The sequence below is a fragment of the Lepidochelys kempii genome, chromosome 4 (genome assembly GCF_965140265.1).
Source record: "Lepidochelys kempii isolate rLepKem1 chromosome 4, rLepKem1.hap2, whole genome shotgun sequence".
Lineage (NCBI taxonomy): Eukaryota > Metazoa > Chordata > Testudines > Cheloniidae > Lepidochelys > Lepidochelys kempii.
Window position 1 is genome coordinate 122678755 of NC_133259.1, and position 13348 is coordinate 122692102.

Below are 13348 nucleotides of genomic sequence, written 5' to 3' on the forward strand. Positions count from 1 at the left end.
CCCGCACAAATTTCTTTGCTTCCCCGCATAAAAATGACTGTCTGATGGAGAAACATCTGCCCTTATCATTTCTCAGCCATGCAGGGAGGGGTCACTGTACAGGGAGCTACTCCGCCATCTGCCTACTCCCCATGAATCTGGACCCCTGCCATTCCCCTCACATCTGCATCCAGACCCTCATCCCTGCATCCAGACCCTCACCCCTGCACCCAGACCACCCTCTGTTGAGCCCCCCTCACTTGAATCCCAACCCTGACAAGTCCCATCCTCTATGCACCTGGATCATCCCACAAGCCAGTCCCACCCAGACCCCCATCCTGCTTAGCTCGAACCAGCTGCACTTGTACCCCCCCCCGCCAAGCCCCAGTCTCCCAGCACCCAGTCTCCCCACAACCAGAACCCCACCTACTGAGCCGCAGCCACATTCACCTGGACCCCCCCTTCAGAATCACATTGCCCCTGCACCCGAACCCCCCTGCACTCGAACCCCCCCCCACAAGCCCTTGTTAATCCAGATCCTCCCCACACCCGGACCCACCCACTGAGCTGCTCGCACCCAGATGTCCTGCACAGAACCCTCTCACCCTACACCTGGATCCCCCCACATACACTAAGCCCCTCCACACTTGGATCCTGTCAGATTGAACCTGCCTGCCCACACCTTGTACACCTGACACGGGGCTGCTAACCCTGGTGAGTTGCTTCACCTGCTACTCCTGAGGGAATTCTGAACCAAAACATTAAATATTCTGTACCAAAAAAATAAAAATTCTGTGGACAGTATTTTAAAATTCTGCAAAATTTATTTGTCAATAAATAAATGTGGAGGCTCCAGCATGGCAGTGGGGAGCACAGGCCACTGGCTGCATTGAGATGGGAGACCACACTGCAGCCTTCCCCCCCACCAAGACACAGACTTCTGGAGCGGGCCCAGACCTTGCGCTATGTCAGGGTCAGGTGCAGCCTCACTGCTGAGTCTGTATCCCAGAGGGGAATGGGCTGCAGGGTGATCTCCCACCTCTGTGCAGCCAGTCGCCTGTGCTCCCCACTACCATGCTGGAGCCTCCACATTTATTTATTGACATAAAATCTGCAGAATTTTGCAGAATTTTAAAATATTGTGTGCAGCATTTTAAATTTTTTGGTGCAGAATTCCCTCAAGAGTAATGTTATATTTCACTGTTGGTCACATGCGGCCCATGCGGTTAAGATTGGAGTCTTTTGGCCAGCAGTGTCTGCTGGGGCCATTCATGCATCCTGAATGTCCTTGCACTCCCATACTACAAGCATAAAAGGCAGTGCAGGACCAACCACTACTCACCACCTGGGGCTCCAGTCGGGGAGCAGGTTGGGGTGCAGGGGCTTGCCCCACTTTGGCATCCACCCACCCGCAATCCCACTCCCTGGCAGGAGCACCAGGTGGAGTGAGGCAAGCCCCTGTGGCCAACCTTGCTCCCCGGCAGGAGCGCTGGGCAGGTGGAGCAGGTTGGGCCAGGGGGGCACCTATTTTTCCGGGAGTTCCCAGTTGGCCAGGGCCCCTGGGCACAGCTCCATGGGCCCAGTGGTTATGTCACTGCTTCGCCTCTCTCATTACTTCACTCCTAGGGTCTGGATACTCACTAAAGACAAATGGGGATGTGTAGAGGGCACATGATTTAATACAAGGAGAGTCTGCAGCTGTTGGCCCAAAAAAACCCATTCTCCATGGCCCTGCAGCCACAGATACTAAATACAGTTCAAGAGCACAAATGCTGGCTGACTGCATCGAAGAAATATGTAAAATTTTTGGCTCCTGAATTGGATTATGGCTTTGTAACTCTGAGGCTGAATTTTTGTGGGCCCAAAGCCATCAAGTCTGTTTATTTAAGAATAGGTTCCTTAGGCTGTTTTCTGCTGGAGCACATCATATATCAATAAAATGTAGTATAATTTGACATGAGCAGGGTTCATTCTGGGAACAGAGGTCTTATTCAGCAAGTATCTCAAAGAAAAAAAAAGAGGACAGGTTTTACAATTTTACAGTAATTTGTAATGAATAAGAAGATGATGAACCAATTCCTTCACTACCCCAAACAATGACTTATGAAAATTTAAGTTTAATGAAATAAATATTATACAATTTGTAAAAGTGCACTGGTCTGTTGGGTGCATGCATACATCCTAGCTCACATGTCATACTCCTCAGCCCTGTCAGAAAGGAACATTCTGGGACCTGTAGTTTCCCCCAGCTGGAGCTCATGACCAGGAAGGAGTTATGGGGCTGGAGGAGCATGTGACTGCTTTCGGAAGGGGACTATATAAGAAGAAGCCTGATCTCACTCTGAGAAAGTCAGGGTAGAGACATGACCTGGAGGGAGACTCTCCAAAGTGTAGGACTTGAGAAAATTGTGAGTGTAATACAAGAATCACTGTAGTCACTCACCAGAAGGCCAGTCCTGAGTGGCTCTTGTTCAACAACGAAGTTTCAGATGCCCATCCCTGCCAAAAGACATCCCTATTTCCATTCAGTTATGTGTATAAGAGACCAGGTAGATAAGAGAGAGATCTGCTTTGAAGCTTCATTGCAATTAATAGAATAGATTTTGAGGCACTTAAGGCATTACCCACTGCAGATAATCAAGCAAAAAGAAAGTTATTTGCCTGTCTGGTAAGTGGACATGATGTAATTTGGTGGGTGCTTGGAGTCTATCTAAAAATGGATTGCAATACAGTCCTGCCATAAGAAACGCCTGCTCTGGAAGCTTCCATTAATGAATAGTATTTGGTAAATTGGAGAGAGTCCAGAGGAGAGCAACAAAAATGATAAAAGTTTAGAAAACCTGACCTCTGAGGAAAGGTTAAAGAAACTGGGCATGTTTGACCTTGAGAAAAGAAGACCAAAGGGAGGCATGATAATAGTCTTCAAATATGTTAAGGGATTTTATAAAGAGGACAATAATCAAATGTTCTCCATGGCCACCAAGGGTAGGACAAGAAGTAACTGGCTTAATACAGTTTCATGACTGGCCAGGCTATGGTGTGACAGTTGTGTGTGTTTCTCTTTGATGCAAACCCGCCCCCTTTGTTGATTTTAATTCCCTGTAAGCCAACCACCCTCCCACCTTTGATCACAGCTGGCAAAGGAAATAAAGTCACTATTGTTTTGAAACCATGCATTATTTCTTTATTAATTAAAAAAGAGGGGAGATAAGTGATAAGGTGGGTGGGGTGGGGTGGGGTGGGGGAGGAGGAAAGGACAAGGGCACATTGCTTATTGTAGCCACACTACAAATCAAAACTGTTTGAATGACAGCCTCTGTTGCTTGGGCCATCCTCTGGAGTGGAGTGGCTGGGTGCCCGGAGCCTCCCTGTCCATCCCCCCCCCACCCCCGCATTCTTGGGCATCTGGGTGAGGAGGATATGGAACTTGGGGAGGAGGGCAGGCGGTTGTACAGTGGATGCAGCAGGGATCTGTGCACTTGTTGGCTTTCCTGCAGCTCCACCAGACACCTGAGCATGTCTGTTTGCTCCCCCATTAGCCTCAGCATTACATCCTGCCTCTCTCATCGCGTTCACTTAATGCTTTCCTGGACTCTGCCACTGAATGCCTCCATGCATTCAGCTGTGCCCTATCAGTGCGGGAGGACTGCATGATCTCAGAAAACATGTCATTGCGAGTGACATCACACATGGCTGGGCAACAGAATTCGTTTTCCAGGCAGCCATGGTAAGGCAAAGGGTACGCGGGTTTGGCTTCAAACTCCTTCATAACATGTGGGAATGTTTTCAAACTGCAGCATCTTCCTTTCCCATAGCAAGCAATGCCAGTTGGGTTTGCCATTTAAAAGGAGGGGCTGCGGTTTTTGGGTGGATGTGCCCCTACAACTCCGCATGGCTATTTGGGATGATCCCTTTTAGCCAAGCGCAAACAGTCCAGCATGAACGGGATCCTTTTACTGTTCCCTTACAAAAATTCCCCTATTTCAACCAGGTGACCATGAATGATATCACTCTCCTGAGGCTAACACAGAAAGATAAAGACTGAATGTTGCTTGAATGCGACAAAAACCCGGGACCATTCGCTGCTATGCTTTGTGCTGCAGTGATTCCAGACTACTTGTTACTGGCTTGGCGTGGTAAAGTGTCCTACCATGGAGGACGAAATAAGGCAGCCCTCCCCAGAAACCTTCTGCAAAGGCTTTCAGAGTATCTCCAGGAGAGCTTCATGGAGATGTCCCTGGAGGATTCCCGCACCATCCCCAGACACGTTAACAAACTATTCCAGTAGCTGTACTGCCTGCGAATGCATCCCAAGTCTTCAGGGCAAATCAAACATTAAACACTATTGCTTTTAAACCCTGTACTGTAATTACAAATGTGCACTCACCAGAGGTGCCTTCTCTGCCTTCAGGGTCGGGGATCCCACCTTGGGAGGGTATTGGCTCCAGGGTGATGAAAAGGTCCTGGCTGCCAGGGAGAATTGATTCACTGCTTGCCTGCTGTGCATTCTCCTCCTCCTCCTCTTCCTCATCCACAAAATCCTCCTCTGTGTTACGTGAGACTCCCCCTTTCAGGTGTCCACAGATAGTGGTGGGGTAGTGGTAGGGTCCCCCCTAGCATGCCATGCAGCTGATCATAGAAGCGGCATGTATGGGACTCTGACCCAGAGCGACCGTTTGCCTCCTTTGTCTTTGGTAGGCTTGCCTGAGCTCCTTGACTTTCATGTGGTACTGCTGTATGTCCCTGTAGTAGCCTCTGTCCATCATGCCATGTGCGATTTTGGCATGTATATTAGCATTTCTGTTTTTTGATCGGAGTTCTGTCTGCACAGATTCTTCTCCCCATACAGCAATCAGATCCAGTGTCTCCCATTCTCTCCATGCTGGAGCTCGTTTGCGATTCTGGGGGGACTGCATGGTCACCTGTGCTGCTGAGCGTGCCATACTGACCAAAGAGGAAATGAAATTCAAAAGTTCCCGGGGGTTTTCCTGCGTACCTGGCTAGTGCATCGGAGTTGATAGTGCTGTCCAGAGCAGTCACATTGAAGCATTCTGGGATAGCTCCTGGAGGCCAATACCATCGATTTGCATCCACACTACCCCAAATTTGACACAGCAAGGTTGATTTTAGTGCTACTCTCTTCACCGGGGAGGAGTACAGAAGTCAATTTTAAGAGCCCTTTAGGTTGACAGAACGGGGTTGCTTGTGTAGACGCATTCATTATAAAATCGACCTAATGCGGCTAAATTCGACCTAACCCTGTAGTGGAGACCGGAGCTCAGAGACTTCTACAGGCTGAAAATGATTTGGGAATGTCTGAGGTTGCACAGTTCTTTCTCTATGAGGTGGAGCTTGGGGGAATGCCCATGATAAGGACTGCACAGTTTCCAGTATGGCCGTGCAAGGATATTATATGGATAAGACATAAAGGCCCAAGGAAAACACTATGGTGTTTAGGTTTGTAGGAGACCCAAGACTCCATTTCTGACCCATAGAATTCAGAAGAAGAGGCTTTAGGGGAATAGATAGATGATCCCTTCCCACTGTGCTGTGAGTCAGATGAGGAATAAAAGAATTCTACCTCTAAAGGAGGGGCTGCTGAGGCAGGAGTACTGGGTGTAACATTGGAGCGGATGTTGTGCGGGGGAAGAGGCCAGTATTGATGTAACAATGGACATGCATACCAAAGGAATGTTAAGTTGAACCCAAAGTAAACAACACTCCAGCTCCTCCAGAACTTCTAGATCCTTTGGAACCACACATTTTCCTGGCACTGATTTAGGTGGTATGGTGAATTGGACTCAGGTATAGCCGAATGGGGTACCCAGTGTCAATGTACTCCATGTGTCATAATAGTAATCAGGGCCAGGGAAGAGGTTGCCACTGGTTCCCAAGCACTTGGTGCCAAGTGCTGGGGCCAGAGCAGAGCCATGGCCCACCCAGGCCCACCTGTGGCTACGCCCCTGGGGCGAAGTTGTAAATATTTGACATTTTCTTTTTCAGTGTATTATCCGAATTGTCAAAGAATATATATACTCACCCCAAAATTCATAACATACTTTTCAATACAAACATTTCATAGAAAAAATCAACAGATTTGCCATCTATTGTTACCAGTCACAATGAAGAAGAGTGCATTGTCATCAAATGTGTTACTTTAATAACTGCAACTGTAATGCTGTGTCAGGAAAATTACTTTTCTCAGAACAAGGTGGGTGAGGTAATACCTTTTATTGGACCAACTTCTACTGGTCAGAAAGACATGCTTTCGAGCTTACACAGAGCTCTTCTTCAGGTCTGGGACACTTACTCAGCTAAATATAAATGGAACAGATTGTTCAGCATAAATAGTTAAGACATATTTCAAGGGACCATTCAAGGTGAAGTGGCCTATTAACACCCATCCAATCATAAGGAGGAAACAAAGGGTGGGAGAAACAGCTGGTGGGGAAGGTTGTTAGTGTGTGCGATATTTTTGTAATAAGCCATAAATTCCGTCTTTATTTAGTCCATGATTTTTAGTGTCTAGCAAAGTTATGAATTTAAGCTCCCTTGCTCAACTTTTGAAAGTGTTGTGTAGGTTTCCTTTGGGGATGAGGACTGATAGGTAAGATATAGAGTGATTGCCTTGTGAAAAGTGTTCACCCACAGGTGATATGGTGGTTTTGTGTTTTATCATTTTCCTGTATCATTTTCTCAGAATAGCATTTTCAACCTCTTTTTATAACAGCATATAATTGATTCAGACTTCTACTCACAGAAGACATGCTGTTCCTTGTTTATTCTTTGCAATGCTTAAAAAATTACTATCACCATAGATTTTTAGAGACAAGGTGGTTGAGGTAATATCTTTTACTGAACCCCAATTTCTGTGGTGAAAAAGACAAGCTTTCAAGCTACACAGAGCGCTTTTTCAGGTCATCACATCCTCCACCAATAGAAATTGGTCCAATAAAAGATATTACCTCACCCACCTTGTCTCTCGAAAATCCTGGGACCAATACAGCCACAACACTGCACATAACCATAAGCTGTCATTTCATATCATAACTGCATTAATAAGTTAGTTCTACTAAAGAGTAGTGGATTACTGCAGATATTTAAAGCCATAAATAACTCCTAAACATCCTGTTTGATGAAGTGCTACTCAAGCAATATATTTTTGATTAGATCTACTTAAAATAATATAGCTTTCTTTTCTTGAAAGATGTGTCAAAAAACATTCCCATTTCTGTGATAATGAATCCATGTATATAACCAGGAAAAGTCCCATAGCTAAAATCCTTGGCTGCGAGCCAATGCAGAGATGGAAGACACCTGTCTCTACTTGAGTCCATTATGAGCTGTCAGCTATGATATAACCAGTATAGATATACCAGCAAACCCTCCTAGAGGAGGTGCAATTTTTACTGGGAAGGGTTGTTTTGCTGAAATTGCTTATACCAGTTTCCTGAATAAAAGAAGCTATACCAGCAAAAGGACTTTTTGGCATCTCAGTCTATACTAGGGCTTTTGCTGGCATTGGCATGTTGGTTAGGGGTATAATTTTTTTTCCCCACACCGTCCTATCCGACATAGCTATACCAGCAAAACTTTTAAGTGTAGACCAGGCCTGAGCAACTTCAACCTCTAATGATCTGAACTGGAATTGAGTGTGCTTAATGCCTTGCAGGGTTAGAGTAATGGAGATATCAGTGATACGTGGTTACATCCACATTTCACTCTACCAGTCAGACTACTTTTGAATAGCTGGGAAACAAATGTTGTGCATCAAGTGACTTAGACTATTTTCAGTAATCTGTAATATTGACCAAAAGCATCAGGCAATTGCTGACAAATGTATGTATGACAAATGGAAGATTTGTTTCAAATCTCATATTTAACCACTCCATTAACGCTGTTTTCTATTTTACATATCAAAAGGATATGTGGTTTCCATCATGGGACGTAAAAGACACTTGCCTAATATCAATGCTCGAGACTACAGACTACGTGCTCAAGCAGAGAGGCAGGCTGTCAACTTTGTTGTCCAAGGTATTTAAAAAAAAAGTTTAATTTCCTCTGGCTGGGTGGAGGTTGAGAATTGAAGTAAAAAAACAAGAAATAATAAATGGGTGGCATGAATTAATTTTGTATTTTACAGCTTTAAGTGACAGAAGTATGAAACACTCACTAGCCTGTAGAGAACAAGAACACAATGGTATACTACAATACAGTATGGTAGCTAGCTGTATGAGGTGGAAGATTTTCAGATGCAGTTTTCCTAAGGCTGTCTCTTTTTGGTTTCTTTGTCAGTTTGTGACTGAGGGCCTGTCTACACTTACAGCCCTGCAGTGGTACAGCTGCAGCAGTTAGTGAAGACACTACCTATGCCAACGGGAGAAGCTCGTATTCCACCTAACAAAGAGGTGGTAGCTATGTCGACAGGAGAAGCCCTCCTGTTGACATAGCGCTGTCTGCCCTGGGAGTTCAGTCTGTATAATTGCATTGCTCAGGGGGGTGGATTTTCCACACATCTGAGAGATGTAGTCATACAGACATAAATTTGTCATGTAGACCATGGCACAGAAACAAGGGTTTCAATGGTTTTACTACTAAGAGATTCAAATTTTTATTTTTTCAGATTTCTGTTTTTTGGGAAATACCTATTATAAGGGACTTTATATTGTTTTATTATTATTTCTGTTGAAACCAGGGCTCATTCTTCATGTGTAATGTGCAGGAAGAAAGCATTAAAGAGTTAAACAGGTGTTATCTTCGCAATATAAATTAGCAAACTTGCCAAACAAAATGCAATAAATCCACATAATTTACTTATGTAAGTCTGCTGAGTTCAAACCTCATTTGAAGTAACGTGGTGTCTTTAAATGACCCTTTCTGCTGCTTTAAGAGGTTGCATTAAAAATCTACAGGTTTTTACTTATTTAAAGAGCTGATGTTGGTATGATTTGCATAATGTTTGCAAGTTAGAGTGGAGCTGTGAACCCTATCATGCAAATGAAAAATGCTTTTTAGACATGTTTATGAAGGTGCTTCTCATGAAAGTGGCTTGAATTTTCCTTTAGGAAGGAAGAATGAGTTGTTGGGTTTTTTTGCCCTCAAACTTACTTTCTTTTAATGTTTTGTTTTCAAAATAGGCAAATTAATTATGTAATATTCTGGACTATTGTCCATTGGCAGCTGCATCTTACAAGGAGGTATAGAGCATCTGTAACTGAAGTCAGTGGGAACTGAGGACACTCAGCACCTCGCAGAAGACATTTGGTGTCTTGCAGGACTGAACCCCAAATTTCAGACAACAAATTTGGATTTTTCATTATTGAAACACGAGAAGAGAATTTTGCAGAATTGGTTGAAACTTGGAATTTCCATTCCACAGGACATTTCAAAATTTTCTTTTCTCCTAAATTGAAATGAAATTTGAAATGACCTTATTGTAGCTTTTTATCGACTTTATCATTTTGACTAAATATATTATATTTATATTTATTTATTAATATTCAAAACACTAAAGTAAAAATGAAGCACTTAGACCTCATCAAAATGAAATGTTTCAGTAATTTATTGTCAAAAATTTCAATGAAATTGGTATGTTCCCACAAAACGTTTCATTTAGTTGAATCAGCATTTTCCAGTTGAAAAATGTTCGACTGGAAATCTTTCAGCTATTTACAGAATTATGATAGGTATTTCGGAAGGGTGTTAAAATGGGTTTATAATTTAAAAATATTCAATTATTTTTTAATAGTAACAAAAAATTCCTTCTACATTGAGATTTTAATTTCAGAATTTCAGCTTAGATAATTTTAAAAACTATATTAAACTCCTCTATTTATACTGACTATAGTTACTGTGGTAAAAGATACAGTACTGATTTCATATAGTAAGGTAGCATCTCATCTTGGTGACAACTTATGCTTAAAAAACTATATTTGTTATGGCACAAATAGTGAAAGGAATGTATGGTGTACCAATTTGAAATGGCTGTCATTGACTTTGACATGATTATTTTTTGAAGATATTTGTCTTATTAGCCATTCCCTAGCTCAACTTTCTTAACTGAGCTTCTGTCGTCTTTTCTAACTCTATTCCATAGATTTATTATAGCTTTAACTCATGAAACAGTGCCTTACCATAGCTAAAATCTAGGTTATTTAGGCTATTAAGCGCTTTGATTTTTCTCGTGGATAAGTTAAGAAACTCCTTTTCTCTCTCTCCCATGCACACGGTATGTATATTTGGGATGATTCATGTTTCAGGGTGTAAGCCAACCTTTAATGGTAATTCAGAAAAGAATTTCTTGGGCGGGGTAGGCTATTCCATAACTTCCTACTAGAGGCTTTCTTGCATCTTCCTCTTTTGAAGCAGTTGGTTACTAGCCACTATCAGAGACAGAATACTGTGTTTCACTTGACCATTGGTCTGGTCCAGTCTGGCAATTCCTATGTTCCCATATCAATATTAAAGATGAATTCATACCTTCATTAATAGTATTAATAAGCATTTTTTATTCTTTTGTAATACTGAATCTTTGTTAACTTTATGGAGTCAGTTTCAGACCTGCTGTCATTTTGCATAGTTCAGAGGACTAAAGAGCTCTTCCTCCCCGCCCACCCCCATATTTTATATTTAAAACAGATCACTTTCTTTTGTAGGATCTGCAGCTGACCTTTGTAAAATGGCTATGGTTGAGATTTTTACCTCTGTTGCCATTTCTCCAACTTTAACAGCCAGGTTAGTAAGCGACGTTCTTTTTCATTTTATGACAGAAGTAGCTGAGATAAAGGCATTTCTGGGATTTTATTCTTTATTGTTCCATGTAATATGACATATTGTACCTATACTTTAACTATGACTTTTCTTTCTTGTTACTGTATTCAGCTAGATGAATGTTTAGTATGCATCTGAATCGTTTAACAAGCAAGGGCTGATGCTATTACTTTGTATATTTACTGGAAGATTTTTGTTTATATTTTTGTGCTCAAGTAGATTTCTGTGTAATTCTATCCACATATACTGTGCCTAGTCATCAGATATAATGGGGACCCCCAACTTCATTTGAAATCATTGGTGTTCAGCTTTTTTAAAAATTAAGCCCACTGGTCATGTCTTTACTTATTCTAAATTTATTCTACCAAGTTGATTGAATGTGATGTAAATTACTAACACATTCAATGGATTAGGGAAAAAAACATAGTAGCCAGGACACCAGAACTGAAGCGAACTGTATGAACAAATTGTGCTTCTCGGCAGGCAACTTTTATTTATTTATTTATTTATTTATGTGTATTTTATGTCATAAAGGGAAATATCTTATAGAATGTAAGGGAAAGCTAATGCATCACAATTTCCTTTTGTTAGTATAGCTACGCACAGTTGGGCAATAGATGACAGGACAGCCTCCAGATTCTTATATATGACTCGCAAGAAGAATAGAACCTAATGTTCAGTCATAAAAGACAGAACTATTGGTGCAAAAAGTCACTAAGCGTTATTATTATTATTATTAGCTCTAATAGAAAAAAGCTGTCAAGGTTCCTTCCCCACTCTGAACTCTAGGGTACAGATGTGGGGACCTGCATGAAAACCTCCTAAGCTTACTTTTACCAGCTTAGGTTAAAACTTCCCCAAGGTACAAACTATTTTACCCTTTGCCCTTGTACTTTATCTCTGCCACCACCAAACATCTAACCGGTATATTACTGGGAAAGAGTCCGTTTGGAAACGTCTTTCCCCCCAAAATCCTCCCAACCCTTACACCCCCTTTCCTGGGGAAGGCTTGATAAAAACCCTCACCAATTTGCATAGGTGACCACAGACCCAAACCCTTGGATCTTAAGAACAATGAAGAAGTAATCAGATTCTTAAAAGAAGAATTTTAATAGAAGAAAAAATAAAAAGAATCACCTCTGTAAAATCAGGATGGTAAATACCTTACAGGGTAATTAGATTCAAAACATAGAGAATCCCTCTAGGCAAAACTTTAAGCTACAAAAAGACACAAAAACAGGAATCTACATTCCATTCAGCGCAGCTTATTTTCTCAGCCATTTAAAGGAATCAGAAGCTAACGCATATCTAGCTAGATTACTTACTAAGTTCTAAGACTCCATTCCTGTTCTGTCCCCAGCAAAAGTGTCACACAGACAGAGAGAGCCTTTGTTTCTCCCCCCACCCCGCCTCCAGCTTTTGAAAGTATCTTGTCTCCTCACTGGTCATTTTGGTCAGGTGCCAGCGAGATTATCCTAGCTTCTTAACCCTTTACAGGTGAAAGGGTTTTTCCTCTGGCCAGGAGGAATTTTAAAGGTGTTTACCCTTCCCTTTATATTTATGACAAAAGCCTTGAAGGCAAACATGGGGGAAAAAGAAATGAATCCTGGTCTTTCATAATGCTGTGGTATGTGGTCAAATAGAACTTGAGGAATCTGAAGTAGAATTTCTGATAAAAGCAGAGAACAAAGGTTTGCAAAATGTCAAAGTTTTTATTGGAATATTTTTATGTGATATTGGGATTTTTGTAAAAAATCTCAATTGTGATAATAACATATCAAATCATTCAATAGGACTTTTCATTTAATCAAAAAAAACCAGGATTTGGCCCCATAAATATACTTTACAATAATATAATACTTAGATTGTGAGCTCTTTGGGACCAAGACTGTCTTTTTTGTTTTGTATTTGTACAGCACCTATAACCATGACTCGGGCTCCTAATTCTATGGTAATGCATATAGTAATATTAAATAATAATATAGCTCTTTACATGGTAAATATATTTGTTATTCCTTAAATATTTACCCATACATACATCTCACAATGATTATGAGCATGAATATTAATAAGTTACAAGTTTCAGTAGAGACCTCACATGCTACCCTTCATGGGTAAATACTATGAAAGTGAGATATTTGGTGTAGTGTGTTTGTCAGGTCTGAGACATGAGCTGCTTATAAAGAACCCTTTGCCTCTTGGCACCAATAGGCTTCTGTATCACACCTCCTATCTGACATTAACACAGTAGGGCTAGCTGCTGGCTATTTTGCAGGTGTCAGTTCTGAGTGCTCTTTCCTGGACAGGGTGTCTGTTACCACATTTTCTTTCTTTCTTGTGTGCACAATCTCCATCTCATATTCCTATAGTGCTAGACTCCATTGCCATAGCCTAGAGTTGGTACCTTTTGGTTATGTGTAACCACACCATACCAAGAGAGTGTGGTGGATCAACCTCAGCCTGGACCAGTCCACACCAGAGATCCACTTCCTGGACACTACAGTGCAAATAAGTGATGGTCACATAAACACCACCCTATACCGGTGTACTTACCTACATGCCTCCAGCTTCCATCCAGGACACATCAGATGATCCATTG

General features: G+C 41.9%; 1 protein-coding gene across 1 annotated transcript in view; it reads left to right on the forward strand.

Moving 5' to 3' along the window:
• Window positions 1-10807, forward strand: part of POLN (DNA polymerase nu) — a 236184-nt gene extending 225377 nt beyond the window's left edge. The window contains exons 22-23 of the mRNA XM_073343208.1: window positions 7903-8013; window positions 10635-10807. Of these exons, the coding sequence (XP_073199309.1) occupies window positions 7903-8013; window positions 10635-10807 (284 nt within the window). The remainder of the gene's footprint in view (window positions 1-7902; window positions 8014-10634) is intronic.
• The last annotated feature ends 2541 nt before the right edge of the window (window positions 10808-13348 follow it).